Raw genomic sequence first — 12,047 nt, forward strand, 5'->3', positions numbered from 1 at the left:
AACTGCAGGAGAGAGCGGCACAGGGCGCGGATTATTAGCATACACGGTGCCGCACAGGACAAACAGCATGAACTGCAGGAGAGAGCGGCACAGGGTGCGGGTTATTAGCATACACGGTGCCGCACAGGACACACAGCATGAACTGCAGGAGAGAGCGGCACAGGGCGCGGGGCGGGGTATTAGGCATACACGGTGCCGCACAGGACACACACAGCATGAACTGCAGGAGAGAGCGGCACAGGGCGCGGGTTATTAGCATACACGGTGCCGCACAGGACACACAGCATGAACTGCAGGAGAGAGCGGCACAGGGTGCGGGTTATTAGCATACACGGTGCCGCACAGGACACACAGCATGAACTGCAGGAGAGAGCGGCACAGGGTGCGGGTTATTAGCATACACGGTGCCGCACAGGACACACAGCATGAACTGCAGGAGAGAGCGGCACAGGGCACGGGGCGGGGTATTAGGCATACACGGTGCTGCACAGGACACACAGCATGAACTGCAGGAGAGAGCGGCACAGGGCGCGGGTTATTAGCATACACGGTGCCGCACAGGACAAACACAGCATGAACTGCAGGAGAGAGCGGCACAGGGCGCGGGTTATTAGCATACACGGTGCCGCACAGGACACACAGCATGAACTGCAGGAGAGAGCGGCACAGGGCGCGGGGCGGGGTATTAGGCATACACGGTGCCGCACAGGACACACAGCATGAACTGCAGGAGAGAGCGGCACAGGGTGCGGGTTATTAGCATACACGGTGCCGCACAGGACACACACAGCATGAACTGCAGGAGAGAGCGGCACAGGGTGCGGGTTATTAGCATACACGGTGCCGCACAGGACACACACAGCATGAACTGCAGGAGAGAGCGGCACAGGGCGCGGGGCGGGGTATTAGGCATACACGGTGCCGCACAGGACACACAGCATGAACTGCAGGAGAGAGCGGCACAGGGCCCGGGTTATTAGCATACATGGTGCCGCACAGGACACACACAGCATGAACTGCAGGAGAGAGCGGCACAGGGTGCGGGTTATTAGCATACACGGTGCCGCACAGGACACACACAGCATGAACTGCAGGAGAGAGCGGCACAGGGCCCGGGTTATTAGCATACACGGTGCCGCACAGGACACACACAGCATGAACTGCAGGAGAGAGCGGCACAGGGTGCGGGTTATTAGCATACACGGTGCCGCACAGGAGACACACAGCATGAACTGCAGGAGAGAGCGGCACAGGGCGCGGGTTATTAGCATACACGGTGCCGCACAGGACACACAGCATGAACTGCAGGAGAGAGCGGCACAGGGCGCGGGTTATTAGCATACACGGTGCCGCACAGGACACACAGCATGAACTGCAGGACAGAGCGGCACAGGGCGCGGGTTATTAGCATACACGGTGCCGCACAGGACACACACAGCATGAACTGCAGGAGAGAGCGGCACAGGGCGCGGGTTATTAGCATACACGGTGCCGCACAGGACACACAGCATGAACTGCAGGAGAGAGCGGCACAGGGCGCGGGTTATTAACATACACGGTGCCGCACAGGACACACAGCATGAACTGCAGGAGAGAGCGGCACAGGGCGCGGGTTATTAGCATACACGGTGCCGCACAGGACACACAGCATGAACTGCAGGAGAGAGCGGCACAGGGCGCGGGGCGGGTTATTAGCATACACGGTGCCGCACAGAACACACACAGCATGAACTGCAGGAGAGAGCGGCACAGGGTGCGGGTTATTAGCATACACGGTGCTGCACAGGACACACAGCATGAACTGCAGGAGAGAGCGGCACAGGGCGCGGGTTATTAGCATACACGGTGCCGCACAGGACACACAGCATGAACTGCAGGAGAGAGCGGCACAGGGCGCGGGGCGGGGTATTAGGCATACACGGTGCTGCACAGGACACACACAGCATGAACTGCAGGAGAGAGCGGCACAGGGCGCGGGTTATTAGCATACACGGTGCCGCACAGGACACACAGCATGAACTGCAGGAGAGAGCGGCACAGGGCGCGGGTTATTAGCATACACGGTGCCGCACAGGACACACACAGCATGAACTGCAGGAGAGAGCGGCACAGGGCGCGGGGCGGGTTATTAGGCATACACGGTGCCGCACAGGACACACAGCATGAACTGCAGGAGAGAGCGGCACAGGGTGCGGGTTATTAGCATACACGGTGCCGCACAGGACACACAGCATGAACTGCAGGAGAGAGCGGCACAGGGTGCGGGTTATTAGCATACACGGTGCCGCACAGGACACACAGCATGAACTGCAGGAGAGAGCGGCACAGGGCGCGGGTTATTAGCATACACGGTGCCGCACAGGACACACAGCATGAACTGCAGGAGAGAGCGGCACAGGGTGCGGGTTATTAGCATACACGGTGCCGCACAGGACACACAGCATGAACTGCAGGAGAGAGCGGCACAGGGTGCGGGGCGGGTTATTAGCATACACGGTGCCGCACAGGACACACACAGCATGAACTGCAGGAGAGAGCGGCACAGGGCGCGGGTTATTAGCATACACGGTGCCGCACAGGACACACACAGCATGAACTGCAGGAGAGAGCGGCACAGGGTGCGGGTTATTAGCATACACGGTGCCGCACAGGACACACACAGCATGAACTGCAGGAGAGAGCGGCACAGGGCGCGGGTTATTAGCATACACGGTGCCGCACAAGACACACAGCATGAACTGCAGGAGAGAGCGGCACAGGGCGCGGGTTATTAGCATACACGGTGCCGCACAGGACACACACAGCATGAACTGCAGGAGAGAGCGGCACAGGGCGCGGGTTATTAGCATACACGGTGCCGCACAGGACACACACAGCATGAACTGCAGGAGAGAGCGGCACAGGGCGCGGGTTATTAGCATACACGGTGCCGCACAGGAGACACACAGCATGAACTGCAGGAGAGAGCGGCACAGGGCACGGGTTATTAGCATACACGGTGCCGCACAGGACACACACAGCATGAACTGCAGGAGAGAGCGGCACAGGGCGCGGGTTATTAGCATACACGGTGCCGCACAGGACACACACAGCATGAACTGCAGGAGAGAGCGGCACAGGGTGCGGGTTATTAGCATACACGGTGCCGCACAGGACACACAGCATGAACTGCAGGAGAGAGCGGCACAGGGTGCGGGTTATTAGCATACACGGTGCCGCACAGGACACACAGCATGAACTGCAGGAGAGAGCGGCACAGGGCGCGGGTTATTAGCATACACGGTGCCGCACAGGACACACACAGCATGAACTGCAGGAGAGAGCGGCACAGGGTGCGGGTTATTAGCATACACGGTGCCGCACAGGACACACAGCATGAACTGCAGGAGAGAGCGGCACAGGGTGCGGGTTATTAGCATACACGGTGCCGCACAGGACACACACAGCATGAACTGCAGGAGAGAGCGGCACAGGGCGCGGGTTATTAGCATACACGGTGCCGCACAGGACACACAGCATGAACTGCAGGAGAGAGCGGCACAGGGTGCGGGTTATTAGCATACACGGTGCCGCACAGGACACACACAGCATGAACTGCAGGAGAGAGCGGCACAGGGTGCGGGTTATTAGCATACACGGTGCCGCACAGGACACACACAGCATGAACTGCAGGAGAGAGCGGCACAGGGCGCGGGTTATTAGCATACACGGTGCCGCACAGGACAAATCATTCTACACAGCGGGAGAAACCGCTATAGACTTACACAACAAAAGGAGGAGTTTGCATCAGAGTGGTTAACACCTCAGTATCAACTAGTCCAGGAGCGGGCAACTCCAGTCCTCAAGCTCCACCAACAGGTTAAGTTTTCAGGATATCCCTGCTTCAGCACAGGTGGCTCAATCAGTCCCAGCTTCAGCACAGGTGGCTCAATCAGTCCCAGCTTCAGCACAGGTGGCTCAATCAGTGGCTCAGTCTTTAACTGAGTCACTTCTGCTGAAGCAGGGATATCCTGAAAACCTGACCTGTTGGGAGCCCTAGAGGACTGGAGTTGACCGCCCCTGAACCAGTCACTAGTAAGTTTAAACCTATCAGGGCCTCACCTTGGAGTCGTCTGGATCACAATAATCCAACAGCGTGTCACAAAAGTGGTGCCCCATGGACTTGAAGTCCTCAGTGGTAAAATGGGTGCCTTTCTTTTTGCCTGTAAACATACCAGAACACGCCAATAACATACAGTCACAGCACACAAAGGTAAAAGGTATCCACACACAGCTGAGGCAGAGACACGCAGGGCCGCTGTAGCGGCTACAGCAGGACTTCCTGCACCAAGCGCCGCAGCCACAACAAGGAAACGGACGCCGCGCTGTGGACAGTGTCTGCCGCGGTCGCCATGCGGGAGGGTCCGTGCTTACGGATTAAATCCTCCGCAGTGTTATCCCGTCCGGCCTGCGATGGTCGCGGAACCGCGATCTACCTCGGCAAGACAAACAGTAATCCGTGCTACATCTGTATGTTAATCTGTGTATCTACTGCAAGTAAAACAACGCACGTTATATACCAAGGTGCCCAGCGCGTATAAACATTTGGGGGGGGGGGTTACTCACCAAGTGTAGATCCCCCGAATGTTGACTCCATGGTATAACTGTTCCGGACACCCTGTCTCCACATTACGATTCGTCCAGTCCCTTCCTTACCTTTTTGCACTTTAAACTTACAGCCCTTGAAGAAGAACTGGAAAAGATGTTAAATGTACACGGAGAAGCTCATGCAGCGAGTCATCTTTTATCAATCCTAAAAAGGGCTCCAACTAGATGAAATAAAGAAAAAAACCTGGCGCCAGATTGTCAGTGGAATGTCCTGTATTCCTCAAGGGATCCGCACACTTGCTTGACAGACCATGCAAAGAAATAAACACAAACAAACAAAGATCATAGCGCAACACTGTAGGGTGAGCAGTATTGAACTAATATACACAGACAATTAAGAATCCTAGCGACAATTAAAACAACTATTTATTAAAAAGAACTATGCCAAAACTGAGGACCGCAGGTCATCTGGAACACAAAAATTGGAGCCCTACTTACAGACAGCAAGGCTTAAACTCGCATGGTAGGAACATGTCCTAGATAGAGAAGATCTCCCTGCCGGGTGTGATCTCTGCTCCACTGCGGCTCAAACTCCAGTCAGTCCCTTATGATGGTAACCGGAACATGTTAACACGGCCGGAGATGTTCCGGTTACCATCATAAGGGACTGACTGGAGTTTGAGCCGCAGTGGAGCAGAGATCACACCCGGCAGGGAGATCATTTCTATCTAGGACATGTTCCTACCATGCGAGTTTAAGCCTTGCTGTCTGTAAGTAGGGCTCCAATTTTTGTGTTCCAGATGACCTGCGGTCCTCAGTTTTGGCATAGTTCTTTTTAATAAATAGTTGTTTTAATTGTCGCTAGGATTCTTAATTGTCTGTGTATATTAGTTCAATACTGCTCACCCTACAGTGTTGCGCTATGATCTTTGTTTGTTTGTGTTTATTTCTTTGCATGGTCTGTCAAGCAAGTGTGCGGATCCCTTGAGGAATACAGGACATTCCACTGACAATCTGGCGCCAGGTTTTTTTCTTTATTTTGTGTTATTCTGTTAGTACTGACAGTATCACCGGGCAGCCATCCTTTATTAGAAGTTTTTTACAAGTATCACACTGTGTTTTACACTTTAGCGCTAGTTCACATTTATTTTCACCATTTCCAACTAGATGAAAGTTACAAAAAAGCTGATCCAGTGGGAGCTCGAGATGGAAATATCAACAACCGGCTCTCTGGGAAAGCCAACAACCGGCTCTCTGGGAAAGCCAACAACCGGCTCTCTGGGAAAGCCAACAACCGGCTCTCTGGGAAAGCGACAACCGGCTCTCTGGGAAAAGCGACAACCGGCTCTCTGGGAAAAGCGACAACCGGCTCTCTGGGAAAAGCCAACAACCGGCTCTCTGGGAAAAGCGACAACCGGCTCTCTGGGAAAAGCGACAACCGGCTCTCTGGGAAAAGCCAACAACCGGCTCTCTGGGAAAAGCGACAACCGGCTCTCTGGGAAAAGCGACAACCGGCTCTCTGGGAAAAGCGACAACCGGCTCTCTGGGAAAAGCGACAACCGGCTCTCTGGGAAAAGCGACAACCGGCTCTCTGGGAAAAGCGACAACCGGCTCTCTGGGAAAAGCGACAACCGGCTCTCTGGGAAAAGCGACAACCGGCTCTCTGGGAAAAGCGACAACCGGCTCTCTGGGAAAAGCGACAACCGGCTCCCTGGGAAAAGCGACAACCGGCTCCCTGGGAAAAGCGACAACCGGCTCCCTGGGAAAAGCGACAACCGGCTCCCTGGGAAAAGCGACAACCGGCTCCCTGGGAAAAGCGACAACCGGCTCCCTGGGAAAAGCGACAACCGGCTCCGTGGGAAAAACCGACAACCGGCTCCGTGGGAAAAACCGACAACCGGCTCCGTGGGAAAAACCGACAACCGGCTCCGTGGGAAAAACCGACAACTGGCTCCGTGGGAAAAACCGACAACCGGCTCCGTGGGAAAAACCGACAACCGGCTCCGTGGGAAAAACCGACAACCGGCTCCCTGGGAAAAACCGACAACCGGCTCCCTGGGAAAAACCGACAACCGGCTCCCTGGGAAAAACCGACAACCGGCTCCCTGGGAAAACCGACAACCGGCTCCCTGGGAAAACCGACAACCGGCTCTCTGGGAAAACCGACAACCGGCTCTCTGGGAAAACCGACAACCGGCTCTCTGGGAAAACCGACAACCGGCTCTCTGGGAAAACCGACAACCGGCTCTCTGGGAAAACCGACAACCGGCTCTCTGGGAAAACCGACAACCGGCTCTCTGGGAAAACCGACAACCGGCTCTCTGGGAAAACCGACAACCGGCTCTCTGGGAAAACCGACAACCGGCTCTCTGGGAAAACCGACAACCGGCTCTCTGGGAAAACCGACAACAGGCTCTGTGGGAAAACCGACAACAGGCTCTGTGGGAAAACCGACAACCGGCTCTGTGGGAAAACCGACAACCGGCTCTGTGGGAAAACCGACAACCGGCTCTGTGGGAAAACCGACAACCGGCTCTGTGGGAAAACCGACAACCGGCTCTGTGGGAAAACCGACAACCGGCTCTGTGGGAAAACCGACAACCGGCTCTGTGGGAAAACCGACAACCGGCTCTGTGGGAAAACCGACAACCGGCTCTGTGGGAAAACCGACAACCGGCTCTGTGGGAAGACCGACAACCGGCTCTGTGGGAAAACCGACAACCGGCTCTGTGGGAAAAGCAACAACCGGCTCTCTGGGAAAACCGACAACCGGCTCTCTGGGAAAACCGACAACCGGCTCTCTGGGAAAACCGACAACCGGCTCTCTGGGAAAACCGACAACCGGCTCTCTGGGAAAAGCAAAAACCGGCTCTCTGGGAAAAGCAACAACCGGCTCTCTGGGAAAAGCAACAACCGGCTCTCTGGGAAAACCAACAACCGGCTCTGTGGGAAAAGCAACAACCGGCTCTCTGGGAAAACCAACAACCGGCTCTGTGGGAAAACCAACAACCTGCTCTGTGGGAAAACCGACAACCTGCTCTGTGGGAAAACCAACAACCTGCTCTGTGGGAAAAGCAACAACCGGCTCTCTGGGAAAACCGACAACCGGCTCTCTGGGAAAACCGACAACCGGCTCTCTGGGAAAACCGACAACCGGCTCTCTGGGAAAACCGACAACCGGCTCTCTGGGAAAACCGACAACCGGCTCTCTGGGAAAACCGACAACCGGCTCTCTGGGAAAACCGACAACCGGCTCTCTGGGAAAACCGACAACCGGCTCTCTGGGAAAACCGACAACCGGCTCTCTGGGAAAACCGACAACAGGCTCTGTGGGAAAACCGACAACAGGCTCTGTGGGAAAACCGACAACCGGCTCTGTGGGAAAACCGACAACCGGCTCTGTGGGAAAACCGACAACCGGCTCTGTGGGAAAACCGACAACCGGCTCTGTGGGAAAACCGACAACCGGCTCTGTGGGAAAACCGACAACCGGCTCTGTGGGAAAACCGACAACCGGCTCTGTGGGAAAACCGACAACCGGCTCTGTGGGAAAACCGACAACCGGCTCTGTGGGAAAACCGACAACCGGCTCTGTGGGAAGACCGACAACCGGCTCTGTGGGAAAACCGACAACCGGCTCTGTGGGAAAAGCAACAACCGGCTCTCTGGGAAAACCGACAACCGGCTCTCTGGGAAAACCGACAACCGGCTCTCTGGGAAAACCGACAACCGGCTCTCTGGGAAAACCGACAACCGGCTCTCTGGGAAAAGCAAAAACCGGCTCTCTGGGAAAAGCAACAACCGGCTCTCTGGGAAAAGCAACAACCGGCTCTCTGGGAAAACCAACAACCGGCTCTGTGGGAAAAGCAACAACCGGCTCTCTGGGAAAACCAACAACCGGCTCTGTGGGAAAACCAACAACCTGCTCTGTGGGAAAACCGACAACCTGCTCTGTGGGAAAACCAACAACCTGCTCTGTGGGAAAAGCAACAACCGGCTCTGTGGGAAAACCGACAACCGGCTCTGTGGATTCAATGAAAACCAAATGTAAGGAAAAGAAAATGATAAGTACATGAACATTGCGCTGTTTAGTGGTAATGTGAACTAGCCTTTGAAGTGGGTAAAACCTAGTATACTATCAGCATTATATCAGAAACAAAGTCATTGTGGCCTAGTGAGGACTGCAACGACCACACTCGTCACAAGCCATGTCGCCCGCGTCACGAGCCATGTCACCCGCGTCACGAGCCATGTCGCCCGCGTCACGAGCCATGTCGCCCGCGTCACGAGCCATGTCGCCCGCGTCACGAGCCATGTCGCCCGCGTCTCGAGCAATGTCGCCCGCGTCTCGAGCCATGTCGCCCGCGTCTCGAGCCATGTCGCCCGCGTCTCGAGCCATGTCGCCCGCATCTCGAGCCATGTCGCCCGCGTCTCAAGTCGCCCTCATCACACTCCACTGCCCATGCTAAATACTCTAATCCACATATATGTGTATATGCATATTAAAGTATCCCTTTGGGTGCAGGGACAGAGTTAATGATGGTAACATTAAGAAGATTGTATAGCACACTATAGATCTGATACAGATACCTTGTCGGGCGCATTTTTGCTGAGCATTAGGGGAAAGACTCTCTCGTGCAGTTTTGCTTCTGGCTGGTGTTTGTTGTTGCATCCGTACATAAAGATGTTGCTCTTACGGCTGTGCCCATGAAAATCACAGTACAGCGAAACCTCTCGCTCAGCGAGGAGCCTGAAGGACAAAGACGCGCCTCGTGTCACCGTCACTGCTGTCTCTGTTTGCCTGTATAACTTTAACATGTCTATGTGTTATATCAACAGCTATCCATAACGATCACTTTTAAAGGGCTGCGTTATGACCGGTATGTACCAAGCAGTCTTCTGCCATGAGAGATCTTCTGGAAGACTCCTTACAATGACATTAATGGGCTTGTAAAGCGTCTCCCAGTTCTGCAATATGTCTTTGGGCTGAAGACTGCTTAGTTGATGTGTCCCTGTATGTCTTCTCCGGTTCTCCCACTTGAGATGAGCAACGCTGCACTGCTTACAGCTGTCCGGCACTTCTCTACGCAGTATAAACGCACACCCCAAATGTAAAATATCACGTGGCATTTCCAGTGAAATTCAGACACGTTTTCGGGACTACATTTGAAAAGCTACTAGACCTATCGATAATAATCAGGCTTTTATGGTTGGGGGTGCAGCCTCAATGAAAGGGGGAATTATTGATCAGCTTAACAAGGTCGCCATTGTTGATCGATTCACAAATTTCAAGTCTGCAATGGAAAAAATGACTCCAGAGTACGGCAACCCGTGCAAAGCCGGAACTCTTCAGCTAGTATGAAATAATGAAACAGCGGTTTATAACGGAGGCCATGTGGGGTCTTTGTTGATTTTACGTTATCCTATCACTGATATGAATGTTGCTGAGGGACTTCACCGATCACACTTTGCTGCTCCACAACCTGCATTGTGTTATATGGATGAACAATGGACAATTGTCCAGCCCCGGTCTCACCTTTTAATCATTGCCCGAGTGTGCCAAATGCAGGGGAAGGAATCCTTTAGCATGCTCCTGTAGTTGCGATTCAAGTCTCTTCCAGACAGGGAGCAGCGGTAGTTTCCGACAATTACCCCGTCAGGGTTTAACATGGGCACCACCTTGAAGATAAAGGTATCTCTGAGGAGGTGAGCGTCTGGAGAGTCGCTAAGGAGGAAGTCCAGGAAACCTTTCATCATCCAGGACCCGTTGGTCTCCCCCGGGTGCACCCTGGCGGTCACCACCACTGCTTTCTTAGTGCATGCTGCTGTGGGGCTTGCAGACGGGGAAGTGATCGTGAGCAGGTACACAGGGTTGCCAGCTAAGCTCCTGCACAAAGCACGCAGTTTGCAATACTGGGAACGCGTGGGGTCACTGGCCATGCTCTGCAGGTCCCTCTGCAGGTCGGAATATGTGTACGGGTAGCAGTGAGCAAAGTAACAGGTGTCTTGGTCATGTGGAAACTCAAATGTCCAAGTCAAGCTATATAAAGTAGTGCCATCCTCGGATCGGGAGCTCTTATAGTATTTTATATCTTTGCCCTCCCTTCTCCACCCTGTACCCCCAAGCAGGGCGTCCTGCTGGGAGTATAACAAAGGCTTCATGCCTGCATTGAACAGGCTGCTGCTCTTCATCAGGTTGGTAATAGTGAAGCGATAAGGGACGCCCTTCCTGGTGTTCTTCATCTGGAAGTAGAACCATTGGGTGTGTTTGCTGGTGTAGAGGTCGGTGCGTAGGGTGAGCTCATACTCATGCATGCCACTGTATGGAGACACAAGCAGCACAAGAGAACAATACAGGAGAGTGGGATAAGAGTCTGGCAATGGGTGGGAGATGCGCAATACAGTACAAATCACTATGTTCAGACAATAGACACAACATACTACGTGCAACCTCATGCAACCTGCATAAGCCAATTCACACATGCAAACAAAACACATGGCTGCTGCTGGACTGGAGATAAACACAGGGACCGCATCACTGCCATCGATGCATTCAAAGCAAAAAGTGACACCTGTCCCTGACACACACAAGTATAAAAAACACCTTATATCATCGTAATCATTATTTTATTTGCAGGTAAGTATATGGGCACAATGTTTCTGGGGTTGGGGGTGGGAGGGAGGGGTCACCCTTTTGTCAGGTGAAATGTTATACATACCACATTGGACCCGACGAAGGGGTGACCCTTGAACCGTTTCGCCCGGGTGTTTACCTGCAAATAAAATAATGGTTACGTTGATATAAGGAGGTTTGGAAACTTGTGTGCGGCGGAGACATCTTTCATCTTAGAAACCGGTTATTTATACCAACATACATACACATACATACACGTCACCCTGAAACTGACTTGTAATTTAAGTTAAATATAAATGTCTATGGTATAGATTTTCTAAAGGTTTGTCAAATGTTTTACATGTTATCATGTTTTATGTATCCAATTAAATTACAGCAAGCTGTGGCCCTTCTGCTCCTAAATCTTTTCTAATCCGGACCCTGTGGGAAACTAGTTGAAGAGCCCTGGCACACACCAACACAACACGGCATCGCATCAAAGGCACCACACACCAACACAACACGGCATCGCATCAAAGGCACCACACACCATCTACAGAAACTCAAGCAACACAACACGGCATCAAAGGCACCACACCATCTACAGAAACTCAAGCAACACAACAAGGCATCGCATCAAAGGCACCACACACCACCTACAGAAACTCAAGCAACACAACACGACATCCATCAAAGGCACCACACACCATCTACAGAAACTCAACCAACACAACACGGCATCAAAGGCACCACACACCATCTACAGAAACTCAACCAACACAACACGGCCTCGCATCAAAGGCACCACACACCATCTACAGAAACTCAATCAACACAACAAGGCATC

At 53.5% G+C, this 12,047-nt stretch overlaps 1 protein-coding gene across 9 annotated transcripts in view; it reads right to left on the reverse strand.

Annotated features, from left to right (window-relative positions):
* The window catches only part of AGBL2 (AGBL carboxypeptidase 2), a 38,833-nt gene that overhangs the window by 14,032 nt on the left and 12,754 nt on the right, over window positions 1-12,047 (reverse strand). For all 9 annotated transcript variants that reach the window (XM_075567417.1, XM_075567422.1, XM_075567421.1 and 6 more), the window contains 4 exons: window positions 10,124-10,906; window positions 9,178-9,337; window positions 4,606-4,732; window positions 4,102-4,202 (listed from right to left, as the gene is read on the reverse strand). In XM_075567417.1, the coding sequence (XP_075423532.1) occupies window positions 4,102-4,202; window positions 4,606-4,732; window positions 9,178-9,337; window positions 10,124-10,906 (1,171 nt within the window). The remainder of the gene's footprint in view (window positions 1-4,101; window positions 4,203-4,605; window positions 4,733-9,177; window positions 9,338-10,123; window positions 10,907-12,047) is intronic.

The sequence above is a fragment of the Ascaphus truei genome, chromosome 12 (assembly GCF_040206685.1).
Source record: "Ascaphus truei isolate aAscTru1 chromosome 12, aAscTru1.hap1, whole genome shotgun sequence".
Lineage (NCBI taxonomy): Eukaryota > Metazoa > Chordata > Amphibia > Anura > Ascaphidae > Ascaphus > Ascaphus truei.